The following is a 20,549-nucleotide window of genomic DNA, read 5'->3' as shown; positions in this document are numbered from 1 at the left end:
AACAACTGTTTAATAAATACCCAAGTGTGAGTAGTAGGGTTGCAACTAACGATTATTTTAATAATCAATTAATCTGTCGATTGTTTCTTCGATTAGACTGTAAAAAAATAATAATAATAATAATTTCCAAGAAAAGCATTCATTTCCAACCCCTCATTCAAAAAGCTCATCCCTAAACTGTTATAATAATAATAGCAATAAATTAAAAAAGGTATTTTTGTCCTGTTTTCAATCCAAATATCTAAAAAACATCTTAAATCAAGATACATACTAAACACATGAAGTAGCATAAGAAATTGTCTAATTATTTGCTTAAAACAAGCTAAATTATTTGCCAATGGAGTAAGAAAAAAATCTTAATAAGATATAATCTCAAACAGAAGTTAAGCATCACTTAATTTTCTTATGCCATTTTTCTTGTCTGTTCTTGATTTAAGATTTTTTTACATATTTGAACTGGAAATGAGACAAAATAGAAAGAAAGAAAGAAAGAAAGAAAAAAAGAAAGAAAGAAAGAAAGAAAGAAAGAAAGAAAAAAAGGAAGAAAGAAAGAAAGAAAGACAGAAAGAAAAGCTTTTTGCAGTGCAGCTATACATGACAACAGATGGAAAAATAAATGATCAAAAAAGGCGAGTGAATAAAAACTATTTAGTCTTGCAAATCGCAAAGACCGAAACACCCAAGATTCATTATGTAAATTCACCAGTTACTCCCCAAATACATGCAAATATCTGGTGAACTTAGAGAAGAATAGATTCAAATTAAATGTTACTTTTACAGTGTGTATCTGATATGAATAAAACACATCAGCAAATTATATTTGAATGGATTGTTAGACTTCCTTGTGTGTTTTACAAAGTCTAAATGTTTTGTTTTACTTGTAAATTAATTCAATTTACTTATAAAATAAGCACGGTTAAACGCTGATACGACTCGTCTTTCTCTGGCTCAGCGCCAGCCACGCACCAAAGCTCAGTTTGATTTTTTCAGTCGCTAAGTTAATCTAAGTTTAAATGAGCTAACGCTAACTTGTCATTCTTGTCACGCGGGATAACGAGTAAAATACCAGCACAAGGGACTTTACGGTCCTCGCTTCAAAACGGAACAAAAGTAGAATTCTATAAGGATTTACCCTGAACTCTGTATCCTCTGTATCAGTGCGCGAGAGACGGAGAGAGACCATGTTCACTCCGCTCCACGCTGAACTGAAGTGATTTTTTATTAATCAAATGTCCCTGTGTGGCGTGACACAACGAATCGATTACGAAATTCATTGCCAACGCTTTTAGTAATTGATTTTTTTTATCGATTTAATAGATTGGTTGTTGCAGCTGAGTAGTAAAATTTAACATATACTGAAGTACACATTTGCAATGTGTATGCAAGTATGTATATGCATGTATGTATGCAAGTATGTATTTATGCAAGCATGTATGTATGTATTATATATATATATATATATATATATATATATATATATATATATATATATATATATATATATATATATATATATATATGTATGCATGTATGTATGTATGTATATACACACACACACACACATTACATTTTTAATTCCATTTCAGGTGGTTTATATTCATTATTAAGATCAAAATGAAAGTCTGCAACCTTTAAAATAACTTTTTATATTCTACATTTATCTTGAACATAAAGCATTTATTCCAATACAGATGCGTACAGCACAATCAATTTATAAACACCTGTACGCTTGACAACAATTCTGGTTAACAATATTAACCACAACTGATTTCAATCATTGGACTAAATAAGAAGAATAAAACCAACCAGACACAGAGTAAAAACAACACTACAAAACAGTGAACAGAATATTTACAATTATTTATTACAGGAGTACAGAATATCCATTATAAAAACAAAATCATCTACAATCAATACCTTGCTTCAATAGCTAAATGAGTACAAAATTAATCAAATGTTTGACAGATAATATCCTATTGACTCTAACAAATCAGTTCTACCTTTTAAAGAGCAGCAGACAGGTTTGTTTTCAATCGTCTTTGATCAGGCTGTGTCAGATACTGTTTTCTGAGGCACATTTCCTCAGTTTCTGACTCACAGTTTCAGTTTTCCAGTCAGAGCGTTGCAGGGATAGAGTCGTGTAAAGCGGCCCAGAGTCCACACTGGAAACACATTCCTGTAAGAGGTGTAGCTGATGGCACAGCTTTTATTGAACACTCCTGAAATGTTCTCCTGAAAACAAGGAAACAGCGCATTTTATTAGTCAAACCGAAAGACGTTTGTAATTTGAAGGTCTCGTAACCCAATTTCTCACCTGTGGCCAGTCTCCATTAGGCAGCTGCTTATCAATTAATAATTGAATGCCACGCTCAATCACTTTGGTGCCAGGGTACCTAAAAATGACAATTTATTTTGTAAATTAGGCATAGTGTGTCTACAGTTTATTTAAAATTAATCTGTGATTTATTTCTGTATACATAAATATTTAAAGTTTGCCCATCCCTTAAAGGGACAGTTCACCCAGAAATGAACATTCTGTGATTATTTACTCCGCCTTTACTTCTATTCAACACAATGAAGATATAATGAATGTAATGTAATGTAATGTGCATTTATATAGCGCATTTATTGTGTATGGCCATACACCCAAATCACTTCACAAACCATCACCAGTGTGCAGCATCCACTTGGATAATGCGATGGCAGCCACAGCACAACGGCGCCAGTGCGCTCACCACACACCAGCTATTGGTGGAGTGGAGAGACAGTGATAGAGCCAATTCGGTGGAAGGGGATGATTGGGAGGCCATGATCGCAAGGGCCGAAAGAGGGACTTTGGCCAGGACACCAGGGTTACAACCCTGCTTTTTCACAAGAAGTGCCATGGGATTTTTAATGACCACAGAGAGTCAGGACCTGAATGAAGGATGAAGGATTTTGGAAACCAGCAGCAATCGACTTTCATAGTATGTTATGTTCCAGCTATTGAAGTCAATGACTGCTGGTTTTCAGTATTTTACATATCTTGTTTTGTGCTCAACAAACGAAAGAATGTCAAAACCATCTAAGGATGAGTAAACAATGAGGAAATTGGAAAACCAGACAGTAATTGGTGACCAACATTTGCCTCACGCAGTGCAACGCATCTTCACATAGAATTGTACTGTCTGGTCTTTCATTGGGGCCAGCCTATAGACACATGTGCAATATTCAAGTTCAAGTACATTTATTTATAGAGCACATTTAAAAGCAGTCACAAGACTTACCAAAGTGCTGTACATAAGACAAGGTAACAATAAACAGACAGAATATAAAAACATAGAAATAAGGCAAGAGTAACGAATGTAAAATGTAGCAGCAGAAAGAACTATTAAAATAATCATAAAAAGCCAAGATAAAAAGATACGTTGTAAGAAGTGATTTAAAAATGGATGATGATGGAGCCATTCTAATCTCAAGGGGCAAGGTGTTCCACAACCGAGGACCCGCCACAGAGAAAGCTCTGTCCCCTCTATGTTTCAGCCTGGACTGAGGAGCTAAAAGGAGATTCTGATCACTTGACCTAAGAGATCTCACGGAGAGTAAAAATGAAGCAGCTCTGAGGGATAAGATGGGGCTAGATAATGGAGTAATTTATATACCAGTAAAACCACTTTAAAATCAATTCTGAATTAGACAGGCAGCAAATGGAGGCCTCTTAGAAGAGGGGTAATAGCCCCTTTCACACATACAGACCTTTCCGGAAAATTGCCGGCAATTTTCCGGAAAGGTCTGTATGTGTGAACAGGTCCTTTTTGAAAATACCGGTAAATTCGTTCTGGCTATTTTCCTGAAAGAGAAGTTGTAACATTACCGGCAATTTGCCGGAATGCTGCGCTGTGTGAATGCAGAAGGAAGATTTCCGTAATAAGCGCGTGCACGTCTAGAACGTGCTGACGTGAGACGTCTGCTTTAGCCAATCACAACAGTCAGACGCATTTACGTCCACGCGGTTTGTGAGGATAAAAGCCTTTGAATATTTTTCCAGACACATTTAGCTGCTAGAAGTTAGTCAGATCACGTTTATATGTTCTTCTTAATGCCAACTGTGTAAATAATCATCGATGAGATGCTTATGATAAGCCGCTGTTTGTTTACCTTCAAGCTTTGCGTGCGCCTATGAGCGCCTGCACACGCACATATTATGAGAATCTCGACATGCGAAAGTGATCCTGCGAAAGTTGTTCACAATATTGATCATCCACAGAGTTTGTAATTTAGTCAAATGTTTACAAATACAAGCGCAGCCGTTTAAAGCTCACTTGTGGGGAATGATGTCAGAATTTACCGGTATTTTGGAATGGATGTGTGAATGCTCTTTTCCGGAAAATTTCCGTAACGTCCTCGCCTGTGTGAACAGCGCTTTTTTCAATATACCGGTAAAGTCGTTCCGGAAATTTTCCAGAAATTTACCGGTATCACTGTGTGAAAGGGGCTAATGTGGTCATGTGCAATATTCAAGCTGTCTAATCAGCATCTTGATATGCCACATCTCTGAGGTGGATGAATTATCCAGGCAAAGGAGAAATGCTCACTAACACAGATTTAGACAAATGTGTGAAAAATATTCAAGACAAATAAAGAAAAAGTTGTAGATCTTTGTAGAGTGTAGTACAAGATTATTCATTATAAAGTGTTAAGCAAAAACACTACCACCAGGGATTGATGCTGAAGTTACCTGACGGCCATCAATCCCAGCAAAGCCCAGCAGGTGTTGTGGATCTGAGAGCTACTGCTCTGAACGTAGCGCCGCTGCTCACAGGACTCAAAGTCTTCACCCCAGCCTCCATCCTCCATCTGCTTCGCCAGCAGGAACTCACAGGCACGCTTCACCTCCTCACAAACAGACCTGCAATACAGAAACAAAAGATTTATTTCATATCTTAATTCTTTATTGTGTCATAACAGACTTTAGCACCAGGGAAACGCCAAACTTTCATTTTCAGACAGAAATACAAACTAGGCTGTGGGTCAAGATATACTTGTTAGTTTTGACCTACTTTTCATATTATTCATGTTAGCCGAGATACATCTGTGAAACAACAATGTGAAAATCTGGAATCGGATGGTCCGAACAAATAAAAATACTGACAAAATCACATTTAAAGTGTCCAAATCAAGTTCTTTGCAATGCATATTACTAATTAAAATTGAGTTTTGTTATATTAGGTAGGAAATTTACAAACTGTCTTGACGGAAATTATCTTTACTTAATATTCTAATGATTTTTGGCAAAAAAGAAACATTTATAAATAATGAACCATACAATGGCTCCTGGCAAAATTATAATAGTGCAACATTGGACAAAATTATTGTTAAGCTGGTGAAATGTCTGTCCAAAAACACTTCCAATAAGCAAAAAGTCAACAAAACAGTTCTGAAAGTTGTAGATTGTGAAAATTATGTGGTTTTGTAAATTTTTTTTTTTGTACAAATGTCTGCCCCCCACAGCCTATTTTTTTACATTTATGTTAAACGATCAGTACATCAAAAACATTTAACTCAACCTCAAATGCTAACAAAACTTTGAGTTTCTATATTCTGTTGAACACAAAAGAAGATATTTAGAAGCTGAATAACTGTAACCACTGACTTCCATAGTAGGAAAAAACAAATAAAATGAAAGTCAAAGGTTAGAGGTTTCCAACATTCTTCAAAATATCTTCTTTTGTGTTCAACAAAAGAAAAAAGGTCAAATCTTTCTATGACAAGTGAAGAGTAAATGATGACGGAACTGTCAGTTTTGGATAAACTATCCCTTTAAGTTTAATGTGGTGTTTAACCTGACTAAGCTGTGTATATAAGTGAAACAACTTCTTGAAGGATAAAAAAACAGGTAACACTTTATTTTGACGGTCCATTTGAGTATTAGTAGACTGTCAGCTTAATATCTGTTGATACTGCTGCTAAACAGACATTTAACTGACTATAAGAAACTTTGCAATTACATGTCAACTTACACTAACCCTAACCATAACAGTCTACTTATAATCTAATCAGAATTAGTTGGCATGCAGATGCAATGCAACTTAAATTCAACAAACGGACCATCAAAATACAGTGTGACCAAAAAACATAAGGAGGGACCTGATTTTGTGCATCAGAAAATGGCTGAATCATCAAATGGTTTACTTTTGCTGTAATCACACTACTTATGTCCGTAAACATTAAAGAAAAGAAGAAACAAACAACATACCCATTTTGGAAAGTGTGACCCATACACGCAAATGCCTCCAGACCAAACCAGGCTCCGTATGTGAAACAGACTCCCCAAGACCTAAGACAAGCAACAAAAGCAGTCAGTGTCTGAAATCTAAATATAAGTAGACTATGTAGCAACAGTATAATGTACATATTTTATATGGTTTTCCATTACTATGCATTGCATAAATTAAATAATGGGCTATGTTCAAGTTCATGGAGAACCTTTTATAGTATCGATAATATAGTCGGGTAAATAGACCTTAGCATTCGTACAGTTGTTCAAGTGAAAAAGTAGCTGAAAACAAGCGATGTAGAAGGATCAGCGAACACAATTGAAGATGAAAAGTCATTCCTATTTGTTTTGGGTACACCTTGCGGTATTGGGGATGAGTTGTTTTTAAGTATCTTATTAATTAGGACGGCCACATGCATTCATTAACAATAACTTTGGCACAGATAATGCACTGTGGCTGGGTCAGGAACTCTTTGCTTAGAGAAAATGGAATAAAACCATAGTCCAGGTAACTATCTTGATATTTCCTGTATTTCATGTTTCCAGTATTGCTAGCGCTGCGACCTGAAATGTTTGGAGCTTGCTCACCAGGTATGCTTGGGTCATTACAAGTAACTAAGGCAACATGATCATTCTCCTAATCTTCCACTGGTAAAATTTTTTTTAAATATGATGCGAACCCCCACAGAGCTCGCTGAGGCCCCTTTATGGGCCGTGACCCCACTGTTGGGAGCCGCTGACCTAATGCACCTTTAAACAGAAATTGGGGAAAAAAATTCTTCAACTGTATATACACTGTGTACGTTGGAATGCATTTAAATTTAAACTAATGTCAAAATGTTTACATCTTTATATAGAAAACATTTAATTCAAGTCTGTGTGAAATTGTCGTTCACACATTAAATTTCATCATTAGATTAGGTCAAATTAGCAAGAAACATTTTTTTTAAGATGTAGGACTTTGTTATAAATGAATCAACGCCTACCCTTCCCATGAGCCATCAGGTCTCTGAACCCTCCTGCAGTAGTCCAGCCCCCGCTGAAGAGTGCTCCTATAAAAAAACAAGAGACAAGCTTCAACCAAACCATTCTTCACAACTCATTATAGATATATGTTTTTATTTTTTTTTGCTTTACTGTAATGTTGGGTATTTTTTATTTAAACAAAAATACTGAGATGCTGTGTCTGTGTATACCTGATCTCTTCTGCTCTGTGCTCAGGATATACGCTGTGAAAATGTTTCAATGCCTGCAGTACAGCTGAGGTGCACTCAACATACGTGTAGTCAATCATTATATCACCTGAAAGAGACATTTAACAGGAATTTTAAATCTAATAGGAAATGCCCTGACAGCTAAATACGGTATTTTAATGCACGCTCACCAAATACTTCAGACGGGTTCAGCAGCTCCAGCAGTTTCCCGCCACGTTTCGTCTCATACGTGGCAAAGCCTCCATCAGGGTTTCTCATGCTCAACAGCTGACACAGAAAAATTACATTAATGCTCAAAGCTTAAGATAGGGCTGGGCAATTTATTTTTTTGCCCTCATAGTTCACTGATAGGTTTTCTACAGTAAATATGCCCCCAAATTACAAGTGAGAGATTTTTGCATTACTTGATTTTAAAATATCTAAAGGAAACACACACATCTACCATCTATAATTATTATTGATCATCAATGCTGAATGACTGAAATTAAAACACACATTGCCTAAAAAGAACAGTCACTTGTTTCTTATAAAGATGTGAAAATAAATAACTTTCACTATTGGAAACAAAATAAATTATTTACAATGTTTTCATATTAAAAATAGAAAAATGAGAAGCATCTCTTCTAAATAAAATAACTCTTGCTTATCCTGTAAACAATATTTTAAACCAAGAATTCCTAGCATCTTCTGTAAACAAATATTTTAATGTAAATAATCCTTTTAATGTAACGGAAAATATCAAAGCATCTCAGGCGCAGCTTCCAATCATCGTCAATGTACAGGGAGTGCAGAATTATTAGGCAAATGAGTATTTTGACCACATCATCCTCTTTATGCATGTTGTCTTACTCCAAGCTGTATAGGCTCGAAAGCCTACCACCAATTAAGAATATTAGGTGATGTGCATCTCTGTAATGAGAAGGGGTGTGGTCTAATGACATTAACACCCTATATCAGGTGTGCATAATTATCAGGCAACTTCCTTTCCTTTGGCAAAATGGGTGAAAAGAAGGACTTGACAGGCTCAGAAAAGTAAAAAATAGTGAGATATCTTGCAGAGGGATGCAGTACTCTTAAAATTGCAAAGCTTCTGAAGCGTGATCATCAAACAATCAAGCGTTTCATTCAAAATAGTCAACAGGGTCGCAAAAAGCGTGTGGAAAAACCAAGGCGCAAAATAACTGCCCATGAACTGAGAAAAGTCAAGCGTGCAGCAGCCAGATGCCACTTGCAACCAATTTGGCCATATTTCAGAGCTGCAACATCACTGGAGTGCCCAAAAGCACAAGGTGTGCAATACTCAGAGACATGGCCAAGGTAAGAAAGGCTGAAAGACGACCACCACTAAACAAGACACACAAGCTGAAACGTCAAGACTGGGCCGAGAAATATCTCAAGACTGATTTTTTTAAGGTTTTATGGACTGATGATATGAGAGTGAGTCATGATGGGCCAGATGGATGGCCCCGTGGCTGGAATGGTAAAGGGCAGAGAGCTCCAGTCCGACTCAGATACCAGAAAGATGGAGGTGGAGTACTGGTTTGGGCTGGTATCATCAAAGATGGACTTGTGGGGCCTTTTCGGGTTGAGGATGGAGTCAAGCTCAACTCCCAGTCCTACTGCCAGTTTCTGGAAGACACCTTCTTCAAGCAGTGGTACAGGAAGAAGTCTGCACCCTTCAAGAAAAACATAATTTTCATGCAGGACAATGCTCCATCATACGCGTCCAAGTACTCCATAGCTTGGCTGCCGAGAAAGGGTATAAAAGAAGAACAACTAATGACATGGCCTCCTTGTTCACCTGATCTGATCCCCATTGAGAACCTGTGGTCCATCATCAAATGTGAGATTTACAAAGAGAGAAAACAGTACACCTCTCTGAACAGTGTCTGGGAGGCTGTGGTTGCTGCTGCACGCAATGTTGATGGTGAACAGATCAGAACACTGACAGAATCCATAGATGAAAGGCTTTTGAGTGTCCTTGCAAAGAAAGGTGGCTATATTGGTCACTGATTAGTTTTTGTTTTGTTTTTGAATGTCAGAAATGTATATTTGTGAATGTGGAGATGTTATATTGGTTTTACTGGTAAAAATAAAAAATTGAAATGGGTATATATTTGTTTTTTGTTAAGTTGCCTAATAATTATGCACAGTAATAGTCACCTGCACACACAGATATCCGCCTAAAATAGCTAAAACTAAAAACAAACTAAAAACTACTTCCAAAAATATTCAGCTTTGATATTAATGAGTTTTTTGGGTTCATTGATAACATGGTTGTTGTTCAATAATAAAACGATTCCTCAAAAATACAACGTGCCTAATAATTCTGCACTCCCTGTAGTGCAAAGTAAGGCTCAAAAATGGGTCTATCATCCTTCTTGACCAGAGATCAGATGTGGCTGCAAAGTGTGGGTAACAGAGTGGAGTCTCGACCAGGAATAATTTGATCTATTATATTATTGAATGTTGATTTTGATTACTTTTCGATTAATCATTCAGCCCTAGCTTAAGATTTGTTTATAAAGAAATATGTAAACATTTTTTAGAAAGGATGCATTACATGCTTTTTGCATTAAACAGTGCCAATAAAGACACATTATAATATCCAAACACAAGTCAAAAGGATTAGCCCTGCAGCTCAATTTTATTCTTTATAAAATATTTATCAAGTGTTGTTAAATGGAGAGATTTCTTGAACACATTTCTAACACTACATAATAGTTTTAATGACAAATTTTTAATAACTAATTTATGGTGTCTTTGCCATAATGAAAGTAAATAATATTTTACTATTTTATTATAGAATTTTATGACATAGCTAGGTTAATTATGTTGCCTAGGCAAGTAAGGATAATTAGGCTAGTCACTCAATAGTGATTTGTTTTCTGTTGAATTTCTGTTTAACTGAATTACTATTTAGGGGGCTATAATTGTTACTTTAGTGGACTGATATAAATACTGACCTTAAAGCTTTTTGAAAATATTTAAAGACTGATTTTTCTCCAGCCAAACTAAACGAAATAAGACTTTCTGCAGAAGTAAAAATTTTATAGGAAATACTGTGAAAATGTCCTTGTTCTGTTAAACATCACTAGGAAAATATGTGAAAAATAATAACAAAAAATATCACAGGACAGCTAATAATTTTGCTTTCAACTGGATATATATTAAAAATATCTATATATCTATAATGTCAAATGTTTAATGATTCCTAAAAAAATTCACCATGATTTTCCTATTATTTAAATTTTTTTATCAGCATTTTAGAAGGATTTCTGACACTGAAGATTTTACATTTAAAATATATTAAATAAATAAAGGGTTATCTTAATTTCAGCTCAAAGTTTTAGCACTAAATGAAAAAGAAAGAGTTTTTAAAAAGCCCTCTGTCAACTACATATTATGAGCCTATAAACACTTAACATTGTTATGTTGTATTTGAACTCTCTGTTTGAATTTAACACAAAGAAAGCTCATTTTTTGAGGGACTGACTTCCTACAAAGAGACTCATGGCCCACCAAACAGGGTCTAACATTCGTGTAATACTGATAGCATAGCATTTTACTGTAAATCTTATGTCAGCATTCAAAACAGACAGTATATACACAAGTAAGGTTATTACCACATTGACAGCATCAAAAAGCCTTTCCTTGGGAATGTTCTCTTTGAGGAAATTGCACTGCTCTTGCAGAAGCATCACAGATTTCAGCCCTTCTGACACACAGTCAGCAACTATCCAACCGCAGTCCCGTGTGCTGAAGGGAAAGCCTCCCTACATCAGACACATACACACATATGCTTATGAATGTGGATAAGTGCAAATTAAAAATGCTTAATAATAAAGTTGACATGTTAGACTTAAATGTTTACCTTGTTCATTTGTCTATAGTATTTCTCATATTCTGGAGGATTATCTTTGACCTACAATAATGGGAAACTGGTTAGAGCTTACATGGAGACCCAAAGATTACTACAGAAATACAGAAGTGCAACAGAATTCTGATACCACAACAAAATGCTTTTAATATTGTATTATTATTTCAAATGAGGTCATTCAAATTCAAAATGACACAAGTAAAGAATATTTCAGATTTGTGCAAATTTGATTAGTGATGTGATTAACTGAACTTAATTCATTTAATTTAATTGATCTCTAGATTGTTTAAAAAAAAAGAGAAAGAAACAGAACAAAGACTTGAATTCAAACGATACGTACAACATTACTAAATCATCCAATTTTACATGATAATTATTTACCTTTTCCATTTATGCAAAAAACAGTAATAAATAAAATAAATAGAATTATAAAGTTAATAAATTAATACATAAATAAAAAAGCAGGGAGAGGATCTGTCAGATTATTTCAGAACACCTTTGTCCCATATTTATATCTTTTTACATGGAAAATAAATCTTGTCACTCTCAACAGTCCATAAAACACCCCCAAGAGTCAGATGTTTATTTCTTTGTTGAATATATTAACAATTAACATGAAACTATTCAAAATAACAGCTACATCAGTTTTCTTTGCCATGTATCATAAATGAAAAAGATTTTTGCTCAGCACAGTCAATTCAAAGCTATTTGAAGAAAAATGAAGAATATCATGATTATCCCCACTTTAAAGGCTCTTATCTCTACACTCAAATGGGTTTTATGAGAACAGCAAAATTTGGTTCGTCTTATATAATTGTATTTGTCTTTAAGGTGAAACTTTTTGTGCAGCCATTTTGGACAAAACTCCCTGAAAGAAAAGATCCTGTATCTTAATGGGGCTCTTTTAGTATAGTAAAACATAAATTAAAAAACATAAACCCGGCTTGCCTGAGTCAGATCCAAGAAATGATGGGCTTGTGTAAGGCACTCTGTAAATCTGGGGATGTCCTGGGCTCCTGCCTGTACAGAAAATAAGCACAACTGATCAGTGAATTTATCTGTTATGTGTCAGTGTCAGCTGTATTGTTGACAATATGTACCTCAAGAAATGCTTGTACTGCAAATGCAGTGTCCCATAGCTGTGATCCGTTTGTTCCCTGACAGAATGAAATAACAAAATAGTTATTTAATTACATATATAGCCTCTTTGAATTTTCAGATATTTGAAAATTAATTGAATATCAAATATTTTCCGAATGATGTTTAACAGAGCAAGACATTTTTCACAGTATCTCCTATAATTATTTTTCTTGTGGAGAAAGCCTTTTTTTTTACTTATAAGTCTTATTTTTTTATTTTGGCTAGAATAAAAGCAGTTTTTATTTTTTTAAACACCATTTTAAGGTCAAAATTATTAGCACCTTTAAGCTAAATTTTTAGATAGTCTACAGAACAAATCACTGTTGTACAATGATCTGCCTAATTGCCCTTACCTGCCTAGTTAAACTAATTCACCTAGTTAAGCCTTTAATTGTCACTTTAAGCTGTATAGAAGTGTCTTGAAAAATATCTAGTAAAATATTATTGACTGTAATCATGGCAAAGATAAAATAAATCAGTTATTAGAAATGAGTTAATAAAACTATTATGTTTATTAACTATTATGTATGATTAACATCTTCTTTCCGTTAAACAGAAATTAAGGGAATAAATATACAAGAGGGTAAATAATTCAGACTTCAACTGTTTAAAACATTGTTTCTCTTATCAAACAAAACATCCCAATAACTCACCTGCATTTTCATGCCATCCAAACCCAGCCTGGGAAATAGGGTAAAGTGGAAAAAAAAACAAGACCAAAAAGTAAATAAAAAAAAAATCACAAAAGGAAGTCAGAAGGCATTTTTATACTGATATAAGATACACTATTATTCGGTAAATAATAACTCACCACAGATAGTCAGGAATCCTTGAAACGTGCTTCTGGAAGGCAGGTGAAGTTGGTCCATCTACATACCAGCGTACCAACATGTTGATCGTTTTTGAGATCTAAAAAAAAAGACAGTATTACGGTCAAGAAATAGTAAATATTTTTGACAAAATAATACTAAACATGCACAGATTCACACGATAGGATCAGGCACATGCATTGATTTCAAGAGGACTTCATACTTTACACAGCACACAATTACTTTTTCACTCACCGGTCCGATGCTGATACATTTTGTGAAGCGATCGTCTGCTTTAATGTGGTCATACAGCTCCTTCACTGCTTTTTCTCTCAGTATAGTGCTGTGATGAGCTTCGTACACATTCAGGAAAACTGCACGATAAGGTTTTAATTAGTTATATGGCAATCAAAAGGTTTTAATTCCTTTTAAAGTGATGTTATACTTCTCTCACTCACAATAAGCGAAAGTAAGCAAGTTGCTGTGTGGTGTGTATAAATCACAGGCTGCAACGTTGTTCCTCTGAGCTGGCCAGTCAATAGTGGAGTAATCCTGGACGTAGAGCTCCTGTTTCAAACACAAGAAAAACATCTGGATTGGTGTGTCTAGATTGAATTCTGAATTAGATTGTTATTCTGTCATCATGTACTATACAGATACATAGCTCATCCAAAAATCTAAGAATTTATATTAGGCCACACAAAATGTAGGAGAGTTTTTTCTAAAGTAAAACATTAAAGATTTTTGGCAAAAACTGAGGTTCTTTTCGATTAATTTGCATCAGCATACCTACCTACGAATGTACAAATGATCCAGAAGATTGATTAGCTGATTTAGGTGTGTTTTCTTAGTGCTGGAATTCAACTAATTCATAGAATAGTGGGTGTCCCCCATGGTGCAGGGTTGGAGACCTCTGTCTTAAGGTTTTATGAAATTCAATTATAAGCTTTAATCAATGGTAGGGCTGCTGGTATATGAATCAATACAGCAATGTGCACATTAATCAGATTGTCTGAATTATTGTTGACCAGGAGCCACACAACACATGTGATTTGTGGAGTCACTGCAATGTTTAACCACAATAAGGTTTGTTTATCATTTGAATGTGTTTTTAAGACCTGGCTTGTCACTGAGCATTTGGGCACAAAAAATGACATGTTTGCAGGTGTAGCAAAGGTTAATTGTATTTAATAAATTTTTTTTTTGCACACTTACTGGCCACTTTATTAGGTACACCTGTCCAACTGCTCATTAACGCAAATTTCAGCCAATCACATGGCAGCAACTCAATATATTGAGGCATGTAGACATGGTCAAGACGATCTGCTGCAGTTCAAACTCAGCATCAGAATGAGGAAGAACCGGAAACCGAGGCTACAATTCGTACAGGCTCACCAAAATTGCACAATAGAACATTGGAGAAATGTTGCCTGGTCTGATGAGTCTCTATTTTTGCTGTGACATTCGGATGGTAAAATCAGAATTTAGTGTCAACAACATGAAAGCATGGATCCATCATGCCCTGTATCTTGGCACACTTTAGTACCAACTGAGCATAGTGTCAATACCCAGGCCTACCTGAGTATTGTTGCTGACCATGTTCATCCCTTTTGACCACAGTGTCTTCTGATGGCTTCTTCCAGCAGGGTAATACACCATGTCATAAAGTACGACTCATGTCAGACTGGTTTCTTGAACATGACAATGAGTTTACTGTACTCAAATGGCCTCCACAGTCACCTGGTCCCAATCCAATAGAGCACCTACTGGGCGTGCTGGAACGTGAGATTCGCATCATGGATGTGTAGCCGACAAATCTGCAGCAACTGCATGATGCTATCAAGTCAATATGGAGCAACATCTCTGAGGAATGTTTCCAGTACCTTGTTGAATCTATGCCACAAAGGATTAAGACAGTTCTGAAGGCAAAAGGGGGTCCAAACTGGTACTAGTAAGGTGTACCTAATAAAGTATAGAATATCTTCTTTCTAGTGCAGATTCTGCAGAAATATCAATTTCAAACTGAAATAAACTTTATTATACAAACCCCATTAGCAGATTATTTTGCTTGTTTTAAGAAAAAAACTCACAAAATTTTGACCTATTACTAGAAAGTGAAAACAAAACAATAATTTTACTATAATTTTTTTATATTTTGGCAAGAAATGAGACAAAATCTAAGTAAGAAAAACATTTTTGCATCGTGATTATTCTATTTCTGTACCTGAATACTTTTGAACTCTCCAGAAAAATGTCTAATAAATAGAGCTATTCAAACCAAAATTTTCACAAGACTGTTATGAAGCATTTAATGATCATCAAAATCTTAAATCCTTGAAAGTTTTTAATATTTTGATTTTTGAAAGAACGCATGTACAAGTTGCCTATATATTATATTATCTTTGTATCAAATTACAAAAAACTAATTAAAGCTTGAGCATTTGAAATGCAGAGTTGCAGGACACTAAAATTTACGTTCTTCTATCTTCTGGCTGCTGTTCTAGCATCAGTATCATACAAATTATTTTCTTTTTCTGAAGTCTTGATAACACCATCGTTAAATAACTATTTCAGGAAATAGGATTGTAAAAACATTAATTGTTTTACTCTCCTGTTCACTGCACTCTAGGTTTACCCCACTATGACGACTTCCGCTAATGAGAGAAATCCAGAAATGTGAACAGGGTCCATATGTATTGTGGAGACTGTAGTGCTTCCCACCCCTAGAGGTAAAACTCTGAAACTACACCTGTCTTAAACTGAGCACCAGAGGATCTTCATCAGCAGAGAGCCTGACTGCGTAGCAGTAGCTCATGGGCAGGTAGACCTGTCGACAGTGGCACCATAATGTGGAGGGGTGTGCTGGCATCCAGGAGGGCAAAAGCCTAATGAAACAAACCACAAAAACATATACAGTTGAACATATACACATATACAGTTGAACATATACACATATACAGTTGAACATATACACATATACAGTTGAACATATACACATATACAGTTGAAGTCAGAATTATTAGCCCCCTTTTGAAATTTTTCTTTCTTTTTTAAATATTTCCCAATTGATGGAAAATTTCACAGTATAATCCACAGGATAATATATTTTCTTCTGGAGAAAGTCTTATTTGTTTTATTTCGGCTAGAATAAAAGCAGTTTTAAATTTTTAAAAAACCATTTTAAGGTCAAAATTATTAGCCCCTTTAAGCTATATTTTTTCGACAATCTACAGAACAAACCACTGTTATAAAAAAAACTTGCCTAATTACCCTATCCTGCCTAGTCAACCTAATTAACCCAGTTAAGCCTTTAAATGTCACTTTAAGCTGTATAAAAGTGCCTTGAAAAATATCGAGCCAAATATTATTTACTGTCATCATGACAAAAATAAAATAAATCAGGGATTAGAAATGAGTTATTAAAACTATCATGTTCAGAAATGTTTCAAAAAAATCTCTCCGTTAAACAGAAATTGGGGGAAAATAAACAGTGGGGGCTAATAATTCCACATCAACTGTGTATTCAAACCTAAAAACAACAACAATCAGCCTACAAACTATTGAACTTCTTATTTACCACATCTCTGGGAAAAGCGTATTCATTCCTTCCCAGTTGTATACGTTCAGGATGGCCAACCAAAATTTGCCCCATGAGGGTATGCCTACAGCACCACCTGTGACAGAGCAGCAGAATACTGATGATAAGCACCATTTAATCTTATTTAACGGTTTATATTACTGTATGTACAGCAATCACAGACCTCTGTTGTGTAAAGCATTTCTTGCCCGAACCATATCTGGATCATCAGGCCCAACTCCCAAAATTCTCAAGGTGGTGTAACTCAAAGCTGTTCCAAACACAGTCGACTTGTCTTCAATGTGCCTGAAAAAGAATTTTGTGATGGTCACTAATTATTCCAGTCATGTTACACACTAATAGCAAGATATATATAAATATAATAGACTGTTTTTAAACGCCAGTTTGACCCTAAATTCTCATTACTGTAATACACAATGACATTTAATGTTCTGTATTTTTCAAAATTTATTAAATTTTTTAATCTTTGTAACAAGGATTATCATTGCTGGAATATTACCATTATTAACACTCATAACAATACTAATACTACTAGTAATAATAATAATTAACATTATTATTATTTAATTGCATTTAATAAATAAATACATACAATCCGTAAATTGGATTTAAATAATATACTAATTTTGGGATGGCAATAATATATAATTTTATTATGTAATATATAATATATAATAAAATATAATAGTATTATGGTATTGAAGAAAATAAATAATTGTTTTTAGATTGAAATGTGAAGTTATCTTGACAGGATTAATGAGATTTTTAAAGATAATATTATTAATACGCACAAGCCCCAGCCTCCATCAGGCAGCTGCACAGAGCGAAGATATCGAACCATTTCCTTCTTCCATGCATCTGGCAGAGGAATCTTAGCAATATGACAGGTTATGAGCAGGCCTAAGACATACAAAAAGATAATAGTATAATAATAAATCAATAATACAAAGGAAGAAATTCATTCTCTTACACGTCTAAGCTCTCTTGAATCATAGAAACACTGTATTTAAAAATGGTTTCATTTAATTAAAGTTTCATTGATTCATTCATTCATTTTCTTTTCGGCTTAGTCCCTTTATTCATCAGGGGTCGACAGAGCAGAATGAACCACCATGTCACATCCATAACGCTGGAATTGCTCAATATTAATTTGCATGTAATGACTAAACAAACCTTTCTAAGCATATACTAATGGTGTTATGGATATAAATGAATCACCTGGAAGTAAGAAAAGAGGTCCACCGTAATCTCCAGCCCAATGTCCATCTTCAGCCTGTAGTCGGCTATAGAAGTCCATTCCCTTTAATGCAGCTTCTACTGCAGTGTGTGCGGCAGGGGATGCTGAGATGAACTCGCTCTGAAATAATACAAATGCATTGTTTTAGTGTACACTTATCCTGATGATACACTGGGCAACTTGGGGAAATGATGCCATCAATATGCAACCAGGTGAGACATGTGGTAGCTAATTAGGGATATGGGTTACAGATACTATGTTGTTTTTCCATTCTTAATAGAAAAGTAGCCAAGCAGCATTGCTTTGCAAAATTGACTGGCAACATCGCTCAAAAAGGTGCCTTGTGTATCATCAGCATTAGTGTCTGTAATGTTTGTGTTTACCGTGTCCAGTCCCAGAGAGTGACGTTCCAGCATGCTCTGCGGTCTGTCCAAGCTGTCAGTCTCCTCGATGTACCTCCAGCTCTGTCTGCCGTCCACATTACTCAACCTCCAGCGGCTGAGATCTGTCGCAGGCTCCGTCTTATAGGGGCCTCCCCTTCTCCGCAAACACCTGGTTTAAAACTTTCAGTTACACTCGGAAGGGCATTTTCATTAACGAACTTGTTAATGACCAATAATACGGCTATTAAAAAATTAAGAAAGCATTTGGAAATGTATCTCTGGATTCACAGGATTTAATATGGTGTGTTTGAGCAACATGTTTATAGAAAAACATTTATTCTATAAAGGTCTGGTAGCATTTCTTCAAAGTGTTTTTCTGCCTACAAATCAGAGTCGTTCCGCCAAATACATTTCAAGAGTCATTTTATGCTCTAAATCAGTGTTTCTAAACCACGTTCTGCTCGAATCAGGTGCATTTGGTTAAAGAGACATGGAAATGTGCAGAACTGGTGGTCCTCCAGGAACGTGGTTGAGAAAATGTGCTCTAAATAATCTTTTTAAGTATAAAATAATTGTCAGTAGTTTGAACAACAAAATAAAAAGACATTTTACTTAAACACATGAAAATTAATTACAAATTCAGAGAAAATTATCATTTCCAACTGCTCAAACTTTTTTGTTTTAGAACTGTAGTTAATGTGCACCCAAATATTTTATGGAAACAAATGACAGGAAGTGAAATAACATTTCTGTAATGATAATAATAATAATAATAATAATAATAATAATATTAATGAGCTGTTTTCTGCAAGTTTAATGGAAAAAGAACATCAATAAGTTCCATCAGTACTTTTTTTTTTTATATAATTAGCAGTTTTATATTTGTGTGTCAGTAAAAAAAAAACATATTAGAAAGAGAAAAAAATCGTACTGATGCTGGTTGTGGATAGGTTATAGATATTTGAACAAAACAATATAGTAAAATTGTGAAAGAACATTAATAAGTTCCACAAGGCATTTTATATTAACTTGTGTTAGGCTTGTCAGTCCAAAAAACGAATAGTAGATATAGAAACATTGTACCGATGCTTGTTTTATGCAAATATTGATATTTGAACTAAAATAACAAACACATTTAACCCAAAATACTGCTTTTTTAAAAAACTATTTTGACATTAAAACGTTGATATTTTGTGTTGAAATTAAAATGGTTATGTTGGATTAGGTCATTTCAAGTGTCATTATATGCTCTAAATGACCTTTTTAATAGAAAAAATATAGATATAGAATGTCAGTAGTTTGAACAAACAAACTTAAAAGATGTTTCACTCAAACACATGAAAATTAATGGAAAACTCAGAGAAAATAATATTTCCAACTGCTTAAACATTTTGGTTTTGTTTCAGCCTCTTACATTTCTAAGTTTAATATTTATTCTATAAAGGTCTGATAACAATTCTTATTGCTTTTGTGCCTAAAAATCTGAGTCATTCCACCAAATCCAAGTCCAAGTAAAAATATTCACCATCAGAAAAATTTCGTTTTCACTTTGAAATGTAGATATTTTGACAAGAAACAAGACAAAATGTCTATGGAAAAAAAGGTTTTTGCATAAATCATAGTGATTAAAATGCCATATAAATACAGTGATTAAATACAATTCTGTAGCTCCTACTCTGTAACTTGATTCAAACTGAACATTGCGTGTATTTGCGATTTGCCTGTTGCGGATGCGCACATTGAGATATCAATGCTGAAACGATATATTCTGCAGCCCTAGTCGACAAGTTTACCAAATAATAAACTGAATATACTCACGTTCCCTCTGTCATCTTTGACGTGCTTGAGCAAAACTTGTAAACTCTAAAGATCCTGTCATATTTCAGCTGATCGCGGCACTGAACGCCTCCTTTAAACCGCGTGGGAAACGTAGTTTTTTTAACCCCCGGTGTCAACCCAGAGCGTCAACTCCAAACTACGTTTCCCACAATACTTAGCGCTGCCTTCCGAGCGCGATATCGCATGGAGAGAC

At 34.9% G+C, this 20,549-nt stretch overlaps 1 protein-coding gene across 1 annotated transcript; it reads right to left on the bottom strand.

Moving 5' to 3' along the window:
* Positions 1-1,845: 1,845 nt before the first annotated feature.
* lss (lanosterol synthase (2,3-oxidosqualene-lanosterol cyclase)) lies at positions 1,846-20,380 on the bottom strand. Its single transcript, NM_001083567.1, is given in 22 exon segments — positions 1,846-2,232; positions 2,315-2,393; positions 4,718-4,888; positions 6,236-6,316; positions 7,243-7,308; positions 7,453-7,558; positions 7,641-7,737; positions 11,097-11,246; positions 11,345-11,395; positions 12,299-12,370; positions 12,451-12,507; positions 13,144-13,171; positions 13,302-13,399; positions 13,555-13,673; positions 13,758-13,866; positions 16,049-16,184; positions 16,877-16,973; positions 17,061-17,182; positions 17,689-17,797; positions 18,116-18,254; positions 18,518-18,686; positions 20,336-20,380. Coding segments are annotated over 22 exon segments (2,208 nt in total). The 5' UTR covers positions 20,350-20,380; the 3' UTR covers positions 1,846-2,094.
* Between the last annotated feature and the right edge of the window lie 169 nt (positions 20,381-20,549).

The sequence above is a fragment of the Danio rerio genome, chromosome 9 (genome assembly GCF_052040795.2).
Source record: "Danio rerio strain M-AB ecotype USA chromosome 9, GRCz13ab, whole genome shotgun sequence".
NCBI lineage: Eukaryota > Metazoa > Chordata > Actinopteri > Cypriniformes > Danionidae > Danio > Danio rerio.
This window is presented reverse-complemented; position numbering and strand designations above follow the sequence as displayed.